Here is a 22094-nt window from a genome sequence, read left to right as displayed (position 1 = left end):
TTTCCGTAGCGTCACGTGACCCAGTCAGGAAGCATAAACTGCATGAAAACAACAGTGGGAACTCGCATGTCTGTACATGTCTGCGATAAAGTCGTCTTTCGTATAAATTGTAGTCCTGCCGGTCAGCAAACATGTCGGACATTTTGGTGAGAATAAAAAACAGCATCGCGGAGAAAAAGAAGGCGGATGTTGCTCAAAGTGACCTGAAGAAATGGGGATTGAGAGGTAGAAAGGCTATTTTTAACCTGGACGACTGACCTGCAAAGTACATACAAACTTCAGGCTGTCTTCACTCATTCACAGTGACATGGCGTTTTCTGTGGATACAAACTAAACGCACTTAGAGCAGATTAATACACTTTCAGCGCCGTCCTACATGTAATTTTCAGAGATTATATTAAACGTGCTCCAGCGGTGATGATCTTTCTCCTCACAGGGATACAGCTGAGACCCTACCAGCTGGACGGGGTGCACTGGTTAACTCAGTGCCTGAAGAACCAGCAGGGATGCATCTTAGGAGACGAGATGGGCTTGGGTAAAACCTGCCAGGTATGACATCATCTGTTTACCTGTAATCCAGAGCCCTGGCATGGCTGGACAGTTTTTATATAGGCGGTGAGGCTTGGAGCATCTGTTACACTGGGGGTGCCCAGAAGTTGATTCTAAAAAGCCTCAGTGCCATGTGACATATCAATTGTGCCTTTCGTTATATTTTTTATAGCACTTTTCTGTCACTTGGACCTAACGTGACATTTGTATAATTACTATAATTACATTTATTTTAATGCAGTTTTTCTACTCCATAGGCTTACACCTTTATAACATTAGCATACACTGGATCAGAGCCAGTGCTCTTCAAAGTTAAGCAATGTTTCTCTGAAGAGAGATTCTTGGTTTCCAAGTGGCTTGTTAGACAAATTACACACTTTGCTTCAATTGAATGAGAAGTTTTCCCCTTATGTGTCACACACTCATGAATCTGACCATTTGGGGGCTGCTTTATATATGGCTTATTATTTACATGTTCTAACGGTGTCCTGGTCATCATGTATCCCTTCAGACAATCTCTCTGCTGGTGTACATGTCAGGGGCTCTCAGGAAGAAAGGACCATTTCTGGTGCTGAGCCCACTCTCTGTCCTGGAGAACTGGAGGAATGAGTTGGAAAGGTGGAGCTACATTAATCAGTAATTGCATTTCATTTGATAATGTGCTTTTAGCGCTGTCTGTAAACCTGTGTGTGCCTCGCTTTCAGCTTCGCTCCCTCACTGACGGTCCTGGTTTACAAAGGAGACAAAGAAAGGCGGACAGAGATCCAGCAGGAGGCGAACTCTCAGGACTTCCATGTTCTTCTCACTACATATGAGGTCGGAGGCTATTAAGTGAAAACAAAACAGGATAAGGTTTCACCTTTGTTAAAACTGATATATATATATATATTTTTTTTTTACCTGTTATTTCCAGCTGTGTCTCAAAGATGCTTCATTCTTGAAACGGTGAGTTTGTACTTATTCTTGATCTACATAAACTACTCTGGAAGCAATGTACTGTGAGGAAAATTTAACTGTGGGGTCCTAATACAAGTTTATATAGTTTTAAGCAAGAGGTGACAGAAAAAAGGACCAGTACCAACAGAGATATTGCTTTTAGGTCGCTCTGTGTCGGCTCTTCCCGGCCTTCACCCAGTAAGATCGGCTTAAACTGTAGTTATCTAGGTTAGCGACCTGTATGCCTGAGATGATCATGTTATTCTAGCCACACTACAAAACCAAGACTAGAAAAAACTGTCACAAACAAAGCTTTAATATTAGTCTGAAGCCTGTGTGTCTGTAGTAATCTACAGAGATTATTAGAGAGGGGTCATTCTTTTAAACGTGAGCCATTTTTAATATAAGCAATCCACCTTTGTATCAAATTATATGTGACAGAAGAAAAGGAAGAGAATAATGGTCTTTAAAGGTTTGTTCACTGAGAACAAAGTTTTCATGTGCTGATATTTCCCTGATCTCTTCCTCAGGTGGAAGTGGAAGGTGCTTGTGGTTGATGAAGCTCACAGGTTGAAGAATCAAAACTCGCTGTTGCACAAAACTTTGACAGAGGTACTAAGCAACACCTGGTTTGGGCAGATTTCTTCATTGTCTTTCCCTTGACCTCTTAAATCAGTTTGTTTGTGTTCTTCTCTTGTAGTTTTTCGTGGGATTCAGAGTCTTGCTGACAGGGACTCCCATTCAGAACAACCTGCAGGAGCTCTACTCCCTGCTGAGCTTCATCCAGCCCAATATCTTTATACCAGAAGACACAGACAGCTTTGTCAACTCTTACTCTGATGTACAAAGTCAGCCTGCGTTGGGTACGATACATAATTATAGCATAACAAAGCATAGCTTACATTCAGTGTTATTTCTGAGTCCATGCGTCTCTCCATATCCAAATAAATGTTTTGAAATATAATGGGTGACTATTGGTCACGAAAAAGTGGAGTACAGTAATGCACTGTAGGAACGCTAACCATGAATCTTATTACTTTTATAGCTGCTGAGCTCCAAAGCATCCTGGAGCCCTTCCTGCTCCGTAGAGTCAAGTCTCAGGTGGCCGTCGATCTGCCCAAGAAAACCGAGCTGGTGGTTTATCACGGCATGTCCGCTCTGCAGAAGAAATACTACAAAGCTGTTCTGATGAAGGATCTGGGTGAGACTTGGGCGCTATGGTGTGCTGTGTCATTTATAAATGCATTTTCTCTGCAGTACTTACCCTGCCTCTTTACTTATAGCATTAGCAAGAAAGCACCAGCTCAGCTTATCACTGATTTTTACAGTTGGCATAACAGACACTAAATCCTGACTTCTCTCTATCAGTTCTCTCTATTTTAGAGTTGGTTTTAAGGTTTTACTCATCACCTTAAAGAACTTCTGGGTCTGGTCTCCAGCTGTGTAGGAGAAATGTGCTATTTTTTTGTCTGTTCCAAAGTCGATGAATAAACCTGAAGGTGATCAAGGCCCCCCAAGGCACGAATATTCTGAGCTCTCATGGTTGCTTCATAGCTTTTATTATTAGTTTACTAGTTTTACTAGGGATGTTCCTGGCAACTAATTTCTCAGTCAACTAAACGAGGAACAAAAATGAGACTAACCAACTAGTCTACATCTAAGAAACACTCGGGTGTTAAGTTACATTTGAGAACCACCAAAAACTCATAACAAAGGCATTTTGTTATGTCCTTATGTCCTTGTTTCATGTCTTATAACTTTACACTGATTTTGTTGTTGTTTGATTTTGGCTTTTTCCACTTTGTAGGCTGTTTTTAAAGGTGCCAAGTGGAAATAATAGTTCTAATAGTATCTGTTTAGTGGCATCAGTCATTTGTAAATTCAATCTGCTTCTAAAACTCTTCTTTCAGAGGCTTTTGGAAATGACCAAGGCAGCAAAACTCGGTTGCTGAACATCTTGATGAACCTGAGGAAGTGTGTTGACCACCCTTATCTGTTTGACGGTGAGAGGTGCAGAGTGATGATGTAAAAAAGACTGGCTTTAGTTCTCTCTGCTACAGGAAAGACCTGAGGCGTAGGTGTGTTTTCAGTGGGACAGGATAAAGCCGCTTCCATTACATTCTATGTTTGTGTGTCTGTTTCTTGGATAGGAGTTGAGCCAGAGCCATTTGAGATGGGGGAACATCTCATTGAAGCCAGTGGAAAACTTTGTCTTTTGGACAGCATGCTGACATTCCTCCACAAAGGGTTTGCTGATGTGTTATTTGGCTCCACCTGGTGGTTTAGTGCGGCATTGCTGTAATGCTGTGATATTCTAAGTCACATATTCGTCTTTAAATTGAGTCTTACAATATTTGTGTTTTCATATCTGTGGTTGAAGGGGCCATCGGATCCTGCTGTTCTCTCAGATGACGAGGATGCTCGATATTCTCCAGGACTACATGGAGTACAGAGGTGAGTGAGAGTGAACATGAGGGGTTATTGTTCATTGACTTACTATTAATTGTTCTTAATGGCATGAATTAATTAGTAATTATTCTCATTCTTCATAATGGCAAACTTGAAAACCATTTGATTTATTCTTAGTTATAAATAAATGCTGAATTCAGCTTTTCTGTTCAGGTTACAGCTACGAACGTCTGGATGGGTCAGTCCGAGGGGAGGAACGAAACCTAGCAGTGAAAAACTTCAGCAGCAAAGATGTCTTCGTCTTTCTGCTCAGCACTAAAGCCGGTAAATAAAGCCCTGGTGTAGTATTTTTTTTGATATACTTATATATAAACTCATGTTAAACCGTTTCAAGTAATGAAGTCTATTCAAGTAATTCCTGTGAGTCAATAGCGCAGACTTCCGACTGATCTAAATGTTCAGTTTCAGTCAGGTTCTCCTTTTTTTCCTTTTTTAAAACCCTTTTTTTCACTCAATGAGTGCAGATATTCCTAATATGGTCATCAGAGGCACCGGAGCCCCACCCAGCTGCTGTCGGCAATCAGAAAAAAGGTGGAGGACCTAAAATTACTTGTTTCAGTCAGAGGATGAACTGAGGGGCTGCATTTTGAACTCGTGCAGAGCTGTTCTAGTAGAAGAATGGAAATGCAGAGCTGGGACAGAATAGGTTCTATTTAAGATATTCTTCAGACAAATGTCTGGATCTTTTGCTTTTTCATTTTACTGCAACATAACTAATATAACTCACTGGTAAATGTCACATGGAGAGCCCATACAAGAAGTGGCTGTTATTGGTTAGCCACAGAAAATTTCAGAGGGATGTTTAAGAAGCAGGTCTTTAGGCAGGAGGATGTGGAAAAAAGCTGGCATTTGTTTACAAAATGCAGCTTCAGAGCAAGCTACCACCTCTTCCCTCCCCTGCTACTCAATACCAAATACTTCTGCGCTCTCAGCCTCACCTGCATGGGCAAGAAACGGGTAGACAAAACCTAAATAGTAGATCGGTCAAAGACGATCCTGAAAGAGATCCTGGTTCCTGCTAAAAAAAACACAAACCTAAATAGGGATAGAAAGTCATCATATGATCCGCTATCACGCACCCCACTGGTTATGATTGGGAACTAGGCATATGAAAAGGGGAAGCAGTAACCCCTTCTACTGTAGACATTTTAGATGCCAAAAGTGCTGAGAGTGCATTTCACAAACAAGACTGTGGCAATTTTTAAGATAACACTTCTGTGAACTCTGCTGTAGATTCAGATATGCAGACAAGCCTGCAAGCTCAGCTTGAGCTGACTTTCTAACACAGAAGTGGCTTAGAGAGGAAAGGGGAGTGATGACAGGAGATAAGAGCTGCAGCAGAATGAAACGCCTGTGTAAATAAGGCCAGCATGTTTCCTGTCACAGATTATGATTTTCTTTAACCTGTTTACAGTAAATGCACCAATCCTACTGTTTCTTTATTGCGTGCACAAAAATCGAGAGCCACAATTTTCAGTTTTTGTTCTTTCCCTCTGTCTTTGCAGGGGGAGTAGGGATGAACCTGACAGCTGCTGACACTGTCATTTTTGTGGATAGTGACTTCAACCCTCAAAATGACTTGCAGGCTGCCGCACGCAGCCACCGGATTGGTCAGAACAGGTGAAGCATACGAGAAATGATTCCAAGCAGGATCCAATCGGTATTTCATTTAGGTGTCCTGAAAGTCGCACCGTTTCGCAAAGGGACGTGCAGCATTGACAGCACAAAGAAGTGGTGAAAACTTCTGCACGATGTCCTGTTTTGCTGAAGAAAATAACTATCTCATTAGGCTTATCTCTAGTTAGGTGTGAAAGAGTACTCCCTGCATGCAACCTAGCTATTGCACATCAATAAGGCTTCATAGGGATGCTTACAGAAAGCAACAAAATTGATGCAGCAGAGCGAGACAAAAATGTTAACACTTACTTTGGTAGTGTTTTTCCATATTTTTATTTTTTCCCATGCTGGGGAACAATGTCTGCGATATCTTTTGATTTATGTCGTAAAAACAAGTTAAACAAGCCAAGATTATGTTGCACACTCATCATTTCACAACCAGCAACATGAGGGCATTGCCAGGAGGTTCTCGTTGAAAGAATTCCTGCACCTCCTGAGCTGTCCTTGGCTGCTTTACTTTTACTCTGTGGTCCAGCTCACCTGAAACCATTTCCGTTGGGTTTAGGGTGGATGATTGTGAGTGGCAGGCCTGAAAGTGTGTTTTGGCTCATTATTAAGAAAAACAATTGAATTTTCATTGAACTTGTTAAGTCTTGCTGTAGTATCATGACTGTAGTATGAGTGCAGAGCTCCCCTTTTGTTTTTCTTTCATGCAGTAACTGTTGTTGAAATAACCGGACCAGTTCAGGCAGTGCAGTTCGTGTATTATGCAGAGACCAGCTTAAAATCGAATGAATTGTTAGAGGTGTCACGTTGATATACTGATCTGTTCACAACAAGCGAGAAAATATTCCACCTTAAAACTTAGTGGTTGTCGCTGTCTCCATTTAGCTTCTTATTAAAGATTATGTGTTATGTTGTTTCAATATTTATATAACCCTTTGTCCTCTGGTTAGACAGAAACTCTATATTTCTTTTAAAGAAATATATAGCTTTTAAAATATTTGTAGGATACGTTGCAAAAAATCAGGTGCAGGGTGGGGATCAACAGGTAGAGCATTCAGAGGTGAGGTACAAATACGGCTGATGGAGAGGGGCATACTGGCAAAGAACGAGATGAGTTCGGAGAGAAAGATATGATCTGTTGTTAGTTATTCGAATATTTTACATATTATAATATTTTGCACATATCTGCAAGTCGCAACACATCACACTACACCTCCAACAGCTGACCTTAAGAGTGGTTTCACCATGAACTTCAGGCGAATGCGCATCAAATCCGACTTTTTTGACCCTTTGCGACCCATATCCGATCACATCATTTAAACAGCATGGCCTACCTGAGTGTTGTCACTGACAAGGTCCATCCCTTCATGACCACAATGTACTCATCTTCTGCAGACCGCCTTTGGGATGTAGTGAAACAGGAGAATCATAGCATGGATGTGCAACCGGCAAACCCGCAACTGTGTGATGCCGTCATGTCAATAAGGACCAAAATCAAAGGAATGGTTGAATCCATGTGAAGTCAACTTGTGTTGCTAATCAGGAAAAGGCAGACTTTCGGTGCCATTAGAACTACTACTGCCTGTGCACAGTGGTCCAAAAGACCTTCCAGGAACAGCCAAGCTGTTTCCTAGAGAACTGATTGGTCAGTAGGCGATAATTTTGTACCTTTTGATCTCCAGTCATAAACCGCTGCAGAGCAGTTTAGGTCTGCAGCATATGTTATCATGGAAATGTACACAAGAACTTAACCGCCAAGTTACCTGGATACGTTCAAATCCTGCTTTGTAGTACACATCTGCGGTCTGCGAAACCATTTGTTCCGGATGTTCCTGATTAATGTAATCAGAGACAACAATAGAAAGTATATTTTTAAAGTAGCTGACTAAAAACTTCACAGGCACATCTATGAAGGTCATTGCTTTGAATTCAGGTGAAGAAGTAGTTCAGACTTGTTGTCGATTTCTCATAATAATGCTGCCTCTTTTAATATTGTTGGACGGATTGTTATCTCTTCCTTTCAGGATGTTGCAGGTGATTGAAACGTTCCGCGGGCTGTCTTTGGTCCTCGGTCATATTTCACCATTACATGTCACAATTTTTCCTTCAGCTGTCAGCCTTTTTTTAATGTTGCTGTAGTATCATGACTGTAGTATGAGTGCAGAGCTCCCCTTTTGTTTTTCTTTCATGCAGTAACTGTTGTTGAAATAACCGGACCAGTTCAGGCAGTGCAGTTCGTGTATTATGCAGAGACCAGCTTAAAATCGAATGAATTGTTAGAGGTGTCACGTTGATATACTGATCTGTTCACAACAAGCGAGAAAATATTCCACCTTAAAACTTAGTGGTTGTCGCTGTCTCCATTTAGCTTCTTATTAAAGATTATGTGTTATGTTGTTTCAATATTTATATAACCCTTTGTCCTCTGGTTAGACAGAAACTCTATATTTCTTTTAAAGAAATATATAGCTTTTAAAATATTTGTAGGATACGTTGCAAAAAATCAGGTGCAGGGTGGGGATCAACAGGTAGAGCATTCAGAGGTGAGGTACAAATACGGCTGATGGAGAGGGGCATACTGGCAAAGAACGAGATGAGTTCGGAGAGAAAGATATGATCTGTTGTTAGTTATTCGAATATTTTACATATTATAATATTTTGCACATATCTGCAAGTCGCAACACATCACACTACACCTCCAACAGCTGACCTTAAGAGTGGTTTCACCATGAACTTCAGGCGAATGCGCATCAAATCCGACTTTTTTGACCCTTTGCGACCCATATCCGATCATGGTATGACAGTGTGAACAGCACAAATCTGATATTTTCAAATCCGATCTGGGTCACTTTCGTATGTGGTACTGAATCCGATACATATCTGATGTTTTAGAAAGCGACTGCTGTTTGAACGGTCACGTCGCATTAAATCAGTCTTCTACGTCACTGACACAAGACAGACGCCAAATATCAGCGCCCAAGAAGACATCGCGAACGCTTGCTGGCCATCCAGTGAAACTGTTTGGAAGACAACGTTGGAGAAACGTGAACATTTTATTTGTACTGTATAATCTGCAGATTCTGACAGAAATCTGCAACTATCGCTCCTCTCTAAAACCGCAATAAGGATAATTATTAGGCCATATCTAAATAACTTGATAACTTAAAGCAAAATTAGGAAATGTAAAGTCCGAAACAAGTCTTTATATTAACAGCCATCAGTCAAATAACACTGTTTGGTCTGGGTCTAGACAGAGCGCGTTGTGTGTGACGTCTTCTTTTGCGCATGCGTTTTATTTGTAGTGTGAACAAGCAGACAAAAAAATCGGATTTGATCCAAAAATTGGATTTGAGCATTAAGACCTGCAGTATGAACGTAGCCTAAGTTTCGATTAAATGATCTACTTGGTCTTCATGTCTTTTTCTCTTATGGTGGTCTTCATTAAAGGGGACATGAAACACTACACATATAAAGGTTATTTATAACACTGAGACCTACTCTCAACTGACATAGATGTAACACTGTCTGTGAAACTGGATTTAAGAAATAAATACCTAAAGTTAAACATCTTTAACACCATCTTCTGTCAGTAAATGACGTTAACCGGTTGGTTGGTTGCAGCTAATAAACTTACATTAGTTTCTGTTAGCTAACTAGTGACAGAACCGATAACTCCAAGAAGAGCAAGGAGACTAAAAATAAAAACAACTAAAAATCAGTCTAAAGGGGTCATTTTTGTGTTGCTACAATGAGTTTTATGTTACGTTGTTTACTTTCACTCTCCGTCTCGTTAGCAGTATCTGGCTCCCCGCTGTTTGGCTAGCTGCACTCAAGGGGGAAAATCGAGCTGTTAGCCGTAATATTCGGGTTTGTTACGCACTTTATAAATGAGGACTGCGTGGAGGTGGAGGAGAGCCTGTTTGATCCAGGTGTGAGGTGATTCACCGGACCGACAAGCTGGTGTTAGAAACTCACATTTTTCCTCGTCTGGCCAAGTAAGGGGCGCAGTCAGCTGATGCGATCAAAACTATTTTATGCAGTAAAAAAATCTTTCTTTTCCCACGAGCACATCCAGTTTACAGCATAACAGCACTACATGCACACCACAAACATAACTGTGTTTCTTACTGAAGCACGATTGGATATCCTAACAGTATGTCTGTAGGAAAAGTAGGCCGATGCGTGCCATGGACAAAACAACAATAAAAAATCTGTCACTTTTTAAAATAAAATGTAAATTAGCCTTTATATGTGTTGCGTTTCATGTCCCCTTTGATGGCTTTTGTGACTGAACTTGAAAGGTTTTTGAAGTGTTCTGGACTAACAGACTTTCATGTTTTAAGGTAGTATTAGTCGGTTGTTCTCCTTAACATTGTGGGGGTGTTTGCTGTATACCAACACTGCCTTGGCATGACACTGTCAGTCTGGCATCAGTCAGCTAGACTGCTGACTTGGCTGCCATACTCGGCTCTGACTTAGCCAGTAGATATCAGGTCCAAGAGATCTGTTTACGTCCGTAATGACTGTAAATTTGTTTCAGAACAAGGCTAGATAATAACCCATACTTATCGTGAGTTTCAGCAAATGTAGACTCTCTTTTGCGCCACATAGACTGTATGTAATCAAATCTCAGACATGATTGGTTAATAGATCTCCAACCACTGTATATGTACCTACATTTACAGTCTCAGACTGCTGCAGTTGAATTTATATACGTTTATCCTTTCAGTTTGATTCACCTAACTTTTAGTCTATTTTTATTACATTTTCTATTGTATTAATATCTGCATGTCAGTCGTCTGTGAAGCACTTTGCAGTAATCTACAGGAAATGAGCTATAAAAGTAAAGATTAATTGACTGATTGATTATGGGTAGCTTGAGCTTTACTCTATGAATTTAACAATTCTCAACTTAATGGAAGTTCAATGTGATGTTGGGGTTCAATATTTGAATGATTTCCTACAGGCCTGTGAAAGTGATCCGCCTCCTGGCACGAGACACTGTGGAGGAGATCATGTACTCTCGCGCTGTGTCCAAGTTGCAGCTCACCAACACTGTTATTGAAGAAGGCCGCTTCTCTTTACTGGATCAAGCTCAGTCAGCTGCAGGAGGGCTGCAGGTTTGTGAGCTTTAAATCACTGAAAATAAATTCTATCACTGCAGGATAATCCCTGATAATCTCTGAATCCTTCAGTGCTCAGTTTACTGTGTGTCCGCTTTGTATGAAAACCTCTCCAGTTTTCACCTCCTCTGCTCACATTTCCTCTTCGGCACAGCTAAGCGAGATCTTGAAGTTTGGCATTGATAAGCTTTTGTCATCTGATGAGAGCTCCATACAAGATGTGAAACTGGAGAAGATCCTTGGCCTGTCACATAATGGTCATTGGGTGGATGATGAGGACTACTCCCAGCATGAAGAAAATGAAGAGGATGATGAAGGGAAAGGATCTGAAGCTGACGGGCAGAGTATGTTTCATTATAGTGTACATGTTGAAATCTCAAATCACTATGGGCTATTCTTAGTGTGCGAATTTCAAAAACTACTAATATAATGTAACTGGTGTGGTATAGCGAACATGTTGTTCCTGCATGTAAGCGACTCCGTCTTACTTTTGGTTCTTGAACTGCAAACCACAGAGGAGAAAACACCCAAGATTGCTTCTCTTGGGCTCATCACTAGAGGTTGCAAAGAAAACAGAGGAAATCTGCAAATCACTTTAGGTCAGGAGTGACAAATTTAGTTTCACATAGGGCTGCAAGAGAAAATGAGAATCACATTGAGAGTAAGACAGATAAGTGTTCAAATACAGTCCTATAAAAATAAAAAAGGTAAAAACAACCTTACTTCTTCCATAGGGATTAAAAGGGTACATTGCAGCCAGGTGCTGCTTATCGAATGTAGTATAAAAGCAGAGATTTTACCAGTTTTCTGTTGTGGTATATTGAGGTGTGTGTTAACACAATGCCACAGCCTTTCCAGGAGTGGATGTCCCAGTAAATTCACCTTGAAGTCAGACAGTGCAAGGCTCAAAGAAACTGCAAAAAAACCTTGGAGTGGCATCTGAGACTCTACAGGCCTCAGTTAGCATGTTAAATGTTAAAGTTCATGACAGTACAGTTAGAAAAACATGGAAGAATCCTGGAAGGATTACCAGGAGAAAACATCTTCTCTCTACGGCATCACAGCTTAGGTTTGCAAACCTGCATCAGCCCAAACCACAAGACTTGGGCAACAACATCTTTTGACTGAAGACACCCAATTGGAGGTGTTTGGCATAATGCACGGCGCCATGTTTGTCACAAATACCTATTGCATGCTGTCAATCGTGGCGGAGGCATGATGATCCGGGCTCGTTTTGCAGCCACAGCATCAGGGAACATTGCAGTCAGTGACTCGTCCATGAACTCCTCTGTATAACAAAGTATTCTAGAGTCAAATATGAGGCTGGCTGCCTGACCGAAGCTGGGTCATGCAGAAGGACAATGATCTCAAACACAGCAGCAAATCTACGGCAGAATGTCTGAAAAGGTAAAGAATCAAGGCGTTACAACTCAACCTGAAGACCTTCCAAGAACTAGATTATTTTTATATTATATATTAAAACCAGTCATCCCCCCCTCATACAGCTGAAGCCTAACAGCTAACTAACACAGCATGGCATAACTGGCAATGAGTGGGTACTTTTTTTTTTCTTTTTTTTTACCATGAAGAAAGGCCCGTTTACTGATGTGTCATAAAATGACGGCTGTTTTTAAATGATATAATTTGTATCATCATTTTGAATTCAAACACCAGCAGAGATACTGAGTCATGGACAGCAAAGAGGGGCGGGAAGGTGCTCCGTCAAAAAGACACAAATCTAGAGCAAAATAAGTTTGAACCCATCTCAAAGTGACGACTCTGTAAAAGGAAGTCTCACCGCAGCACAGGAAATGAAAGTCAGGGAGGCCATTAAGAAGATGATTTTTCTGAGAAAGTGTTTCGGGTGTAATGTGCAGCAAATTTCATCCCAATAAATTAGATGATTCCATAAAATTTTCCTCACGGGCAACGAGATAAGTTTAAGTAGAGAAAAATGGGCTTTTGACAAAATGAAAGCAGGACAAACTAAATATGTCTTGCCCCCGATGTGATTCTCATTTCTCTCGTGTCCCTTAAGTTTGACACCTCCATTAAAAGCCTTTAAAGAAGCCAGGAGCCTGTTAGTTTACATGCAGATTTTGACCTCCTCTGTGCTTCATCACAGCCGACATAGTCTTTTCTCTCTTTGTGATGATTATCTCAAACCTCTGTCCCCTCTGCTCCTTTAGACCACCTGTACTTCTTTGAGGGGAAAGACTACAGTAAGGACCCCAGCTCTGAGGACCAGAAGAGCTTTGATCGTTTGTTGGAGGAGCAGCTGACCGGGTTTCAGAGAGCAGCAGGAGAGGGACGAGCTCTGCGACACAAAACTGGAGTAAGACGCCCCGACTTTAAATTAAAACAGAATTATCTTTGTAAGGACATGCATCCCACATGAGGTTAGTTATGTATAGACAGAATGCTGAAAACGTAAAAGAAATTAGCCATGTTAGACACTCATCGTGGCTCTGCAGTTTAAAGTTAATTAGCAGACGAGGAACACTTGGACGGAGGACACATCCACCCCCATGAAAAATGAAGGGAACACTGTGATGATCACAGTAGCTGACTAAAAACTTCACAGGCACATCTATGAAGGTCATTGCTTTGAATTCAGGTGAAGAAGTAGTTCAGACTTGTTGTCGATTTCTCATAATAATGCTGCCTCTTTTATTATTGTTGGACGGATTGTTATCTCTTCCTTTCAGGATGTTGCAGGTGATTGAAACGTTCCGCAGGCTGTTTTTGGTCCTCGGTCATATTTCACCATTACATGTCACAATTTTTCCTTCAGCTGTCAGCCTTTTTTTAATGTTATCAAAAGTGAATACCAGTTAAAACCTATTTTAATCACAAGATTCTTGTTGCCTTGGGTTTTTTCCCTACCACACTCAGTGTTGTAGCTCCTATGGGACCGGGTTGTTAACTCTGGAGGAGCTGTAGCTTTAACATCGCTAACGAGAGCATTATAGTTAACGAAAACTAACTAAGCTAGTTTTTGTTAACTTTGCTAAATATTCAAACACTGTCACATTGGTAGATGTGTTTATTGAGAATGGGATCACCGCAGGACTGACAGTCAACAGTTAGAAAGCTTTGTTTATATTATAAATTCTACTTTCTTACATTTTGCGCCTGACAAATATTATCCACCTCAAAATTCTCCAAATACCAAAGCGATTACTGAAACTCATAAAATCTCAACTGAAATTAAACTGCACAAATAAAAAAAATGGAAAATGGATCAAATGTATACTCTGGACTGAGCAACATTTAATTGACTTTAATTTTATCTGTGGGTTGATTTGAATGACTATTACAGGAAATCCCAGCAACCACAAAAACCCAGGCTTTCAGTGTTACTTAAAGGATGGATACAAAGCAGCCTCACATGTTTTCTTACGCTGATAATCCCAGTGTTGCAAGCGTTATATGAGTGTGATTTTTCTCGATGGGTTCTCAGGTTTCATTGTCGGTAGCCCTTGGGATTCCAACGAGGAAGAGGAAGCCTGTCACGGAGGCTGAGCTGGAGCTGAGGCGGCAGAGGAGGGAGGAGGCTGCAGCCAAGAGAGCCAAAATGCAGGAGGAGATGAAGAAGAAGCAGGAAGAGCAGAAATACAAGAAAAAGTAAAGATTTATTAGTTTATTTGCTTTTTTAAAACAATTCTGAGACTTCTTTTGCACAAACAGTTTTTCCCTTTATTTGACTTGTGGGTTCGTTGTGCAGAATGGCCTGGTGGGAGTCCTGCGGGTACAGATCTCGGTGCCTGCCGTCTGTGGACAGTGAGGAAGAGGAGGAAGAAGAGGAGGATGGCAGCAGCATGTGCTCCACAGACTCTGACAGCACGGATATCCACTATGTTCTGGGGGATGTTACTCATCCTCACACCGCCCGGGGAGACGCCATCATCGTCCACTGCGTTGGTACGTGCCCCATTTTCAAATCAAATCAAATCAAATCACTTTTTATTGTCACATCACATGTGCAGGCACACTGGCACAGCACATGCGAGTGAAATTCTTGTGTGCGAGCCCCACAAGCAACAGAGATGTGCAAACACAACAACACAAACGAGCAAAATACAAGAATGGCCAACCTGAAACTAATAAATATATGTACAATTTTTCTTGTTACTTCGTAAACTGACACATTAGAATTTTTTTAATTCAGTGTGCGCTTTGTAGGAACTATAGATGGATATGGACATTACATGATGTCACCTTTCGGTACAGGTACAGGTGCTAAGTAATAAGCTAAGACCAAGAATTATTTTCACCAGAATTAAAGCACAAACTTCAGCTCCTCATATGGTCTGGTGAGTAAAACATATGATGTGCATTGGATTAAAAATCCTCCAAAAAACACCAACAGTGGAGAGGTTGAACCTGAATAAGACTGTCAGGACAGCTGTCAGTCACAGTAACCACATCCTTAGCATTAAGTCTCTCAGTTTTAGGAGGCTACTAGATAATTACCTGTTATTACAGTGTGATACACTAAAAGCCCTGACTTATAGTGCAAAAGTTAACAAAAAAGTACAAAATTGATCATTTTCTTGTGCAAAGCAAATAAGAACTACTGAACGACTCACTAATGGAAATAGGAAAGAAAAAAAAAAGTCTGTTGAGCAGACCCTAACCAACGGTTTCTACCTTAGAGAAGCTGATTAATGCCAACATGGTGCCAAACAGGCCTCTGTAGAGAGAAAGATTTATCTTACACAAAAGAGAACTAGATCTGTACCAGTTGCAGCAGGACTGAATGTTGGATTGCGTAAAAGAACCTGGTGTGAAAACTTTGATGTCGTGCAAAGTCTTAAATAATACCTTAATTTATCAGTTCAAACCAAAACAACTGGCAACATGTCAGATGGTAACTTTGCCACGATATGATGCAGGTGTGGCTTTTAATTCGTGTTTGGTGCGCCTTGGGCACAATAAGTTTGAAAACCAAACCACAGCATGTGTTATTTACCAAAGTAGTGATTCCTGTGTAGATGACTCAGGTCGGTGGGGAAGAGGAGGTCTGTTTACAGCACTGGAGGTGAGATCAGACGAGCCGCGAAAGCAGTATGAGTTAGCTGGAAAGATGAAAGGTAAGATTGACAGTAAAAAAGCATTTTATTTCTTCCTTGGTGGTCTGACTAAAGAATGAGTCACAAAATTAAATATGATTTGTTTCAGATTTGGATCTTGGAAGTGTGCTTCTGTTCCCAATTAATGACAAACAGTCCAGATTGAACAGCCAAGATCAAGTAGGTTCTGGTTGAAGAACTCTGCTGCATAAAACACCCTGAATGTCTTAAAAAACATGCTTGTTTCACAATATTTTTTGTTTCTTTGCAGTAGTAGTGATCAGTTGTGTGATATACCTGCTTTGGGTTAATGTGTGGTGACAGGCTTGCAAAGCTGTGAGGAACAGCACTCAGTGCCATGCAACAGTGATCAGATAATGTGTTGATCAGCTTCCATCTCCTTCCTGTCACCCAGTTAGCCCTAATAGTGGCACAGCAGCGAGACAAAGCCAACAACTTGTCTGGGATCTTTCTGAGTGCTCTGGATGAAGGCCTGAAGAAGATTTACAAAGCGGCCAAAAGAACCAAGGGTGCAGTAAAGCATTTCATGCTATTTTAATACAAAAAAGTGTGAAATGTCTTTTTTTTGTTTTCATGTAGCCTGAGACTGGTGAAATTGTGAAAAAAAAAAAATTTTTAAGTGTCAAGTCAGCAGTGCTCACATAAACCCTTGTAAAGGTTCGAATAATAACCGAACACCTTACAGTAATAACACACCTTGAAAATGATGCGTTATTACTGTAAGACCTGATTGGCAGGATTTACAGGACGTGCTGTGTGCCATCTGATGTGTGCACGCACAAATTCTTACAAACACAACTGCAGAAGAACAACCAATGAAGCGGGAATTTATATTTCCTCTAGTTATGTTGCACGCTAGATGAACTGATTAAAAGACTTTGCACTCGCTGCTTTTGCTGTTTGTGCCCCAAAATCAACCGATACCTTTAAGAAACTCGTAAAGACGCTTCTTAAATCTTACATTTAGTAATCGAGGCACAGCTGTGCACATTATCAAACCAGGTTTGTTTTCTTTCTCCCTCTCTTCTCTCTTTGGCTCAATAGGTCTTTATTGCAAATACTCTTCTTTTTTTATGCCTCTTAAATTCTTTGTGACTTGATTATTATTTCTCCTCATGTCCTTTGAACCTTTACACGTGATACTGGGCTACAAATAAATTGGCTTGACTTAATTCTCATTCACCACAGTGTTTTCTTATTGTTGTAACCCTCTGCACTAAAATACTTTCAATGGTAAAGACTGCAGGAGGCTACTGCTAACAGCCACTAACCCTTGTTGTCTTTTTCCCACACAAAGCAAGTGTTCATCTTCCACGTATCGGTCACGCTACCAAAGGTTTCAACTGGTACGGCACAGAGAGGCTCATCAGGAAGCACCTTGCTTCCAGAGGCATCCCCACATTCATGTATCTTTTAGTGCTTTCAGAGCATGGACTCAGTAGTAGTAGTTGTGATGTCTGTAATCTTCTCTTAACCAAACTTTCAGATACTATCATAGCAGAAATGTCAAGAACACAGCTATACCCCAGACATCCACTTCAGCATCCTCCCCGGGGCTACAGTTGCAAAATTCTGATGACACCGACTCTGCAACCTCCGGGCCCTCGGCTACACTCCAGAGCCCTGCAGACCTCCCTAGTTTCATGAACGGGGTCCGTGTGTTTTTCTACAACTTGCCTGCATCAGAGAGGAAGAGGCTGGCCCGCTATCTTATCACATATCCTTTAATACTGGTTGCCACAGCTTGGTGTTTTAACAGTTACTGTCTCCTGCGTGCTTTCATCTGCGGCAGTTTGTGTGGTTTTGTTGAGAAAAGAGCCCGAAAGCTTAAAAGCCACAATTGCGAACTACAGAGGTGTGGTACGATGCTCAAATAATGTTATAACTCCTCCTTAGCTGAAGTGCACTTATGATGGAGATGAGGAGGAGATCATGAGTCCGGATGTCACCCACATAGTAGCAGAGGTGGAGAACAACATCCACTCACAGGTTAGTGTCATGGTAACTCTCACTGATGCTTATCTGACGTTTGACATACATAATCTTTTCCAGTAATGTTTATTTGTCGAGGTGGGGCGGAAAGAGTTACGAGGCATTTTCTTGAGGCAGATTAAATTTCTTTAGGTTGTAAACGATGTAAATTAAATACTATCTCTTTGTTTTGTTCGAACCAGGAGCTCCAGGATCTGCTGCGTCAGTACAGTCAGGCTGTTCCTGTGCAGAGGGCCTGGCTCGAGTCCTGCTTTTCCAAACAAACAAGAATCAACACTGCACAGTACCTACATAAGCTCAGATAACACACTGTTTTATTGGTGTGTTTTTAAATTACGTCATTAAATTGTGCTTCGTCACAATGAACTCTGAGTTCACTGTTGGATGCTTGACACATAGTGCAGATCATTTGATAGCTATTAAAATTGATTATCTTTAAGCAGCATAAGGAGTAAACGAACAACAACAAAGGAGGAGGTTTGATGTGTTTTACATAAATACATTACTAGGTTTAAAAGAAATATAAATGACACAAAATCATTCATACACCTAATTTTGTCAATTCAGGCTCACGGGGCATAGCCTGTCCCAGCTGTCATCCCTCGACAGGGCACCAGTGCATCATCGGGCCGGCGCACAGAGACAGACAACCATTCATACCTACTGCCAATTTACATGATTCCAAACATTCTTTACAAATAAATAACTGCAAAGTGGGGTGTGCGTAATTATTCAGCCCCCCTTTGGTCTGAGTGCAGTCAGTTGCCCATAGCAATGTCTATGGGCAACTGAGAGAGACCATAGAGACCTGATGAGCGCTAATGACTAAATAGAGTGCACCTGTGTGTAATCTAAGGTCAGTACAAATACAGCTGCTCTGTGACGGCCTCAGAGGTTGTCTAAGAGAATATTGGGAGCAACAACACCATGAAGTCCAAAGAACACACCAGACAGGTCAGGGATAAAGTTATTGAGAAATTTAAAGCAGGCTTAGGCTACAAAAAGATTTCCCAAGCCTTGAACATCCCACGGAGCACTGTTCAAGTGATCATTCAGAAATGGAAGAAGTATGGCACAACTGTAAACCTACCAAGAAAAGGCCGTCCACCTAAACTCACAGGCCGAACAAGGCTGATCAGAAATGCAGCCAAGAGGCCCATGGTGACTCTGGACGAGCTGCAGAGATCTACAGCTCAGCTGGGGGAATCTGTCCATAGGACTACTATTAGTCGTGCACTGCACAAAGTTGGCCTTTATGGAAGAGCGGCAAGAAGAAAGCCATTGTTAACAGAAAACCATAAGAAGTCCCATATGCAGTTTGCCACAAGCCATGTGGGGGACACAGCAAACATGTGGAAGAAGGTGCTCTGGTCAGATGAGACCAAAATGGAACTTTTTGACCAAAATGCAAAACGCTATGTGTGGCAGGAAACTAACACTGCACATCACTCTGAACACACCATCCCCACTGTCAAATATGGTGGTGGCAGCATCATGCTCTGGGGGTGCTTCTCTTCAGCAGGGACAGGGAAGCTGGTCAGAGTTGATGGGAAGATGGATGGAGCCAAATACAGGGCAATCTTGGAGGAAAACCTCTTGGATTCTGCAAAAGACTTGAGACTGGGGCGGAGGTTCACCTTCCAGCAGGACAACGACCCTAAACATAAAGCCAGGGCAACAATGGAATGGTTTAAAACAAAACATATCCATGTGTTAGACTGGCCCAGTCAAAGTCCAGATCTAAATCCAATCGAGAATATGTGGCAAAATCTGAAAACTGCTGTTCACAAACGCTGTCCATCTAATCTGAGCTGGAGCTGTTTTGCAAAGAAGAATGGGCAAAGATTTCAGTCTCTAGATGTGCAAAGCTGGTAGAGACATGCCCTAAAAGACTGGCAGCTGTAATTGCAGCAAAAGGTGGTTCTACAAAGTATTGACTCAGGAAGCTGAATAATTACGCACACCCCACTTTGCAGTTATTTATTTGTAAAAAATGTTTGGAATCATGTATGATTTTCGTTCCACTTCTCACGTGTACACCACTTTGTGTTGGTCTTTCACGTGGAATTCCATTAAAATTGATTCATGTTTGTGGCTGTGATGTGACAAAATGTGGGAAAATTCAAGGGGGCCGAATACTTTTGCAAGCCACTGTAGAAACACAAATTAACCTAACATGCATGTCTCTGAAACCTGTGCAAACAGAAATGTGAATTTAAACTGTGTAGTTTGAATTCACATCCAGTTGCAGATATGAGACATCTACAAGCTCGTTTTTAACAAAAATCAACTAACGTGGAACTATTTTAGGCTCTGAGTGACTCTGACTAAAAGAGAATGAGCCATTCTGAAGTGGACCTAATCTGCTCCTTTCCATCTCTGCATTTTTGCTACTTTGAACTCTACTAAAGTAGCTTTGCACTATTCACTACTGAAAAAATATAGCTTGCTTCTCTCCCTATAAGAGAAATTTGTTTTGATTGGCTGTCTCTCACAAATAGAAGTTTTGATCAACAGGTAGGAGGTGCTTCTGGGCTGCTGTGGCCATATTATCACTATCCCTCTGTCACTGACATCATACTTAGCTGCAGGCAGGTTTTTCCCCACTCTCGTTGTTTAGAGAAGTCTGAGGCCTGAGCTCACGGGAATTACTGGAAACTGCATTTATCCTGCATGAAGAGTAGATTATTAACTGGTGAGTTTTTCTAAATCTCCTCTTGGACACAAATTTACCCCTTCATGATCTTATTACACTTAGATTCAAATCAAATTCAAATTTTATTTGTCACGTACACAGTCATACACAGTACGATATGCAGTGAAATGCTTAGACAACTGCTCGTGACCTAAAGGGAAAAAAAAGGAAAAGGCTATGAATAAGATAGGAAATAAATATGAAAAATTAAAAAGGGTAAATTTAAATAAGGAAGGAATAAAATATAAATTAAGGTTAAAAATGAAATAACTGTACAACATAAATTAGAATGAAGGGTAAATTTAACTGGGAAAGAATAAGATAAAATATATAAATTAAATTAAAGTTGAAAATAAATTAACTGTACAACAAAATACACAATACACAGTATAGAACTATATAAGAATGTATGAAGAAATATAAATAAATAAATAAATAAATATATACACAATAACAGCAGCTGTACAAGTATTAACTGGAAATGAAGAATATAGTGACCAGTGTTGTGCAATCCACATTATGTCTTGTGCAGTGCAAATATGCTTAAAGTGATTTGGAAGATTCTTGGTGTAGGTGATCACTGAGCTCAGGTTTCTCTTAATTTTCATGAAAGTTTTGTCGCATCCAATTTGATCAAATCTTTATGACCACAGACAAACAGTGAGATGACTGGACAGATGCGGGTATAGGCTGAATATCTATGATAAAGAAACGGGTGAGGCAACTTCAAGTTGTATAGGAAGGGGAAAAAACGATCCTAATGTAACTATAGATCTATTATACGGGTTCATATCCTTTACACTTTGACCTTGACCTGAGGCATCTCAGCATCCAAGTGATTTCTGGTTTGCAGAATAAAATTCTGTGCTTGCTTTTAAGATTTTAAGGCAGTTTCAGTGTCTCTAATAACATTTTATTAGATTATAAACTCCTTTATCAATAGTCTTACTTATGAAGGTTACACTTAAAATAGTCTTGTCGTAAGTTATTTTAGTTACGTTTTCAGGGATTCCTTGACTCCATATTAAATCTTCCTTCAAAATAAGATAGTGTGAAACCGAAAAGAACCAAATTTCTTTTTCCATCACTGAATGATTTTTTTTTTTTAGTAAAAGTAATTTATTTTTATTGATTTTTTTTTTGCATATTTAGAAAAAAATCCTGTAATTTTTTGTGCCACACTCCAAAGAGGAAACTTTTCAACAGAACATCTAATGAGCAAATAAACTGGTTTTAAGATGTTGGACTTTGTGTTTTGTTGTTAGTTTTGATGAATTCAGGTGTTTTGTTTTCTGGGTGGGAAGAAAGTCATGATGTGTATCTACTATCATTAAAGAACTGTAGATTACAGTTTAATTATCTATTAATTTAGAGTAACTTTACCATTAAACAATGAAATGGTGATTACATGTTTTCTAACTAATAATGATGCAATTTGCTAGTTACATTTCCGTAAAAACAGAGGAAAAAAATGTCAGAGTGGAAAAAACAGCTCTTTGCACTGGAGCTTTGCTTTCTCTGTACTTAAGCACTGTGAAAATTGTGGTACCTACAGCAGGAGTGCTGTCAGGGCACGCCCATACATGGCGATTGATATCATATGAAATGCAA

The 22094-nt window shown here is 40.5% G+C and overlaps 1 protein-coding gene across 1 annotated transcript; it reads left to right on the top strand.

Moving 5' to 3' along the window:
- Positions 1–37: 37 nt before the first annotated feature.
- chd1l (chromodomain helicase DNA binding protein 1-like) lies at positions 38–21727 on the top strand. Its single transcript, XM_085266068.1, has 25 exons — positions 38–225; positions 437–549; positions 1061–1167; positions 1254–1365; positions 1463–1494; positions 2016–2097; positions 2186–2348; positions 2531–2686; positions 3396–3488; positions 3636–3732; positions 3866–3939; positions 4108–4218; positions 5460–5574; positions 10544–10697; positions 10855–11044; positions 12890–13035; positions 14164–14327; positions 14428–14624; positions 15698–15796; positions 15885–15955; positions 16191–16305; positions 17094–17202; positions 17283–17513; positions 17704–17785; positions 17971–21727. The coding sequence occupies exons 1-25, from the start codon at positions 132–134 to the stop codon at positions 18091–18093; spliced, it is 3030 nt and encodes a 1009-aa protein (XP_085122194.1). The 5' UTR covers positions 38–131; the 3' UTR covers positions 18094–21727.
- Positions 21728–22094: the final 367 nt, after the last annotated feature.

This window comes from Mchenga conophoros, linkage group LG23 (assembly GCF_057382185.1).
Source record: "Mchenga conophoros isolate Kocher_MC1m ecotype Shallow Benthic linkage group LG23, M_conophoros_male_GT1.1, whole genome shotgun sequence".
In the NCBI taxonomy this organism is placed as follows: Eukaryota; Metazoa; Chordata; class Actinopteri; order Cichliformes; family Cichlidae; genus Mchenga; species Mchenga conophoros.
This window is presented reverse-complemented; position numbering and strand designations above follow the sequence as displayed.

Bases quoted from the DNA above. Each gene is read 5' to 3' on its own strand.
- chd1l (XM_085266068.1), top strand. From the start codon at position 132: ATGTCGGACATTTTGGTGAGAATAAAAAACAGCATCGCGGAGAAAAAG. The intron at 3,489-3,635 runs GTGAGAGGTGCA...TTTCTTGGATAG, and splicing joins CCACCCTTATCTGTTTGACG to GAGTTGAGCCAGAGCCATTT. The intron at 10,698-10,854 runs GTTTGTGAGCTT...TCTTCGGCACAG, and splicing joins CAGCTGCAGGAGGGCTGCAG to CTAAGCGAGATCTTGAAGTT.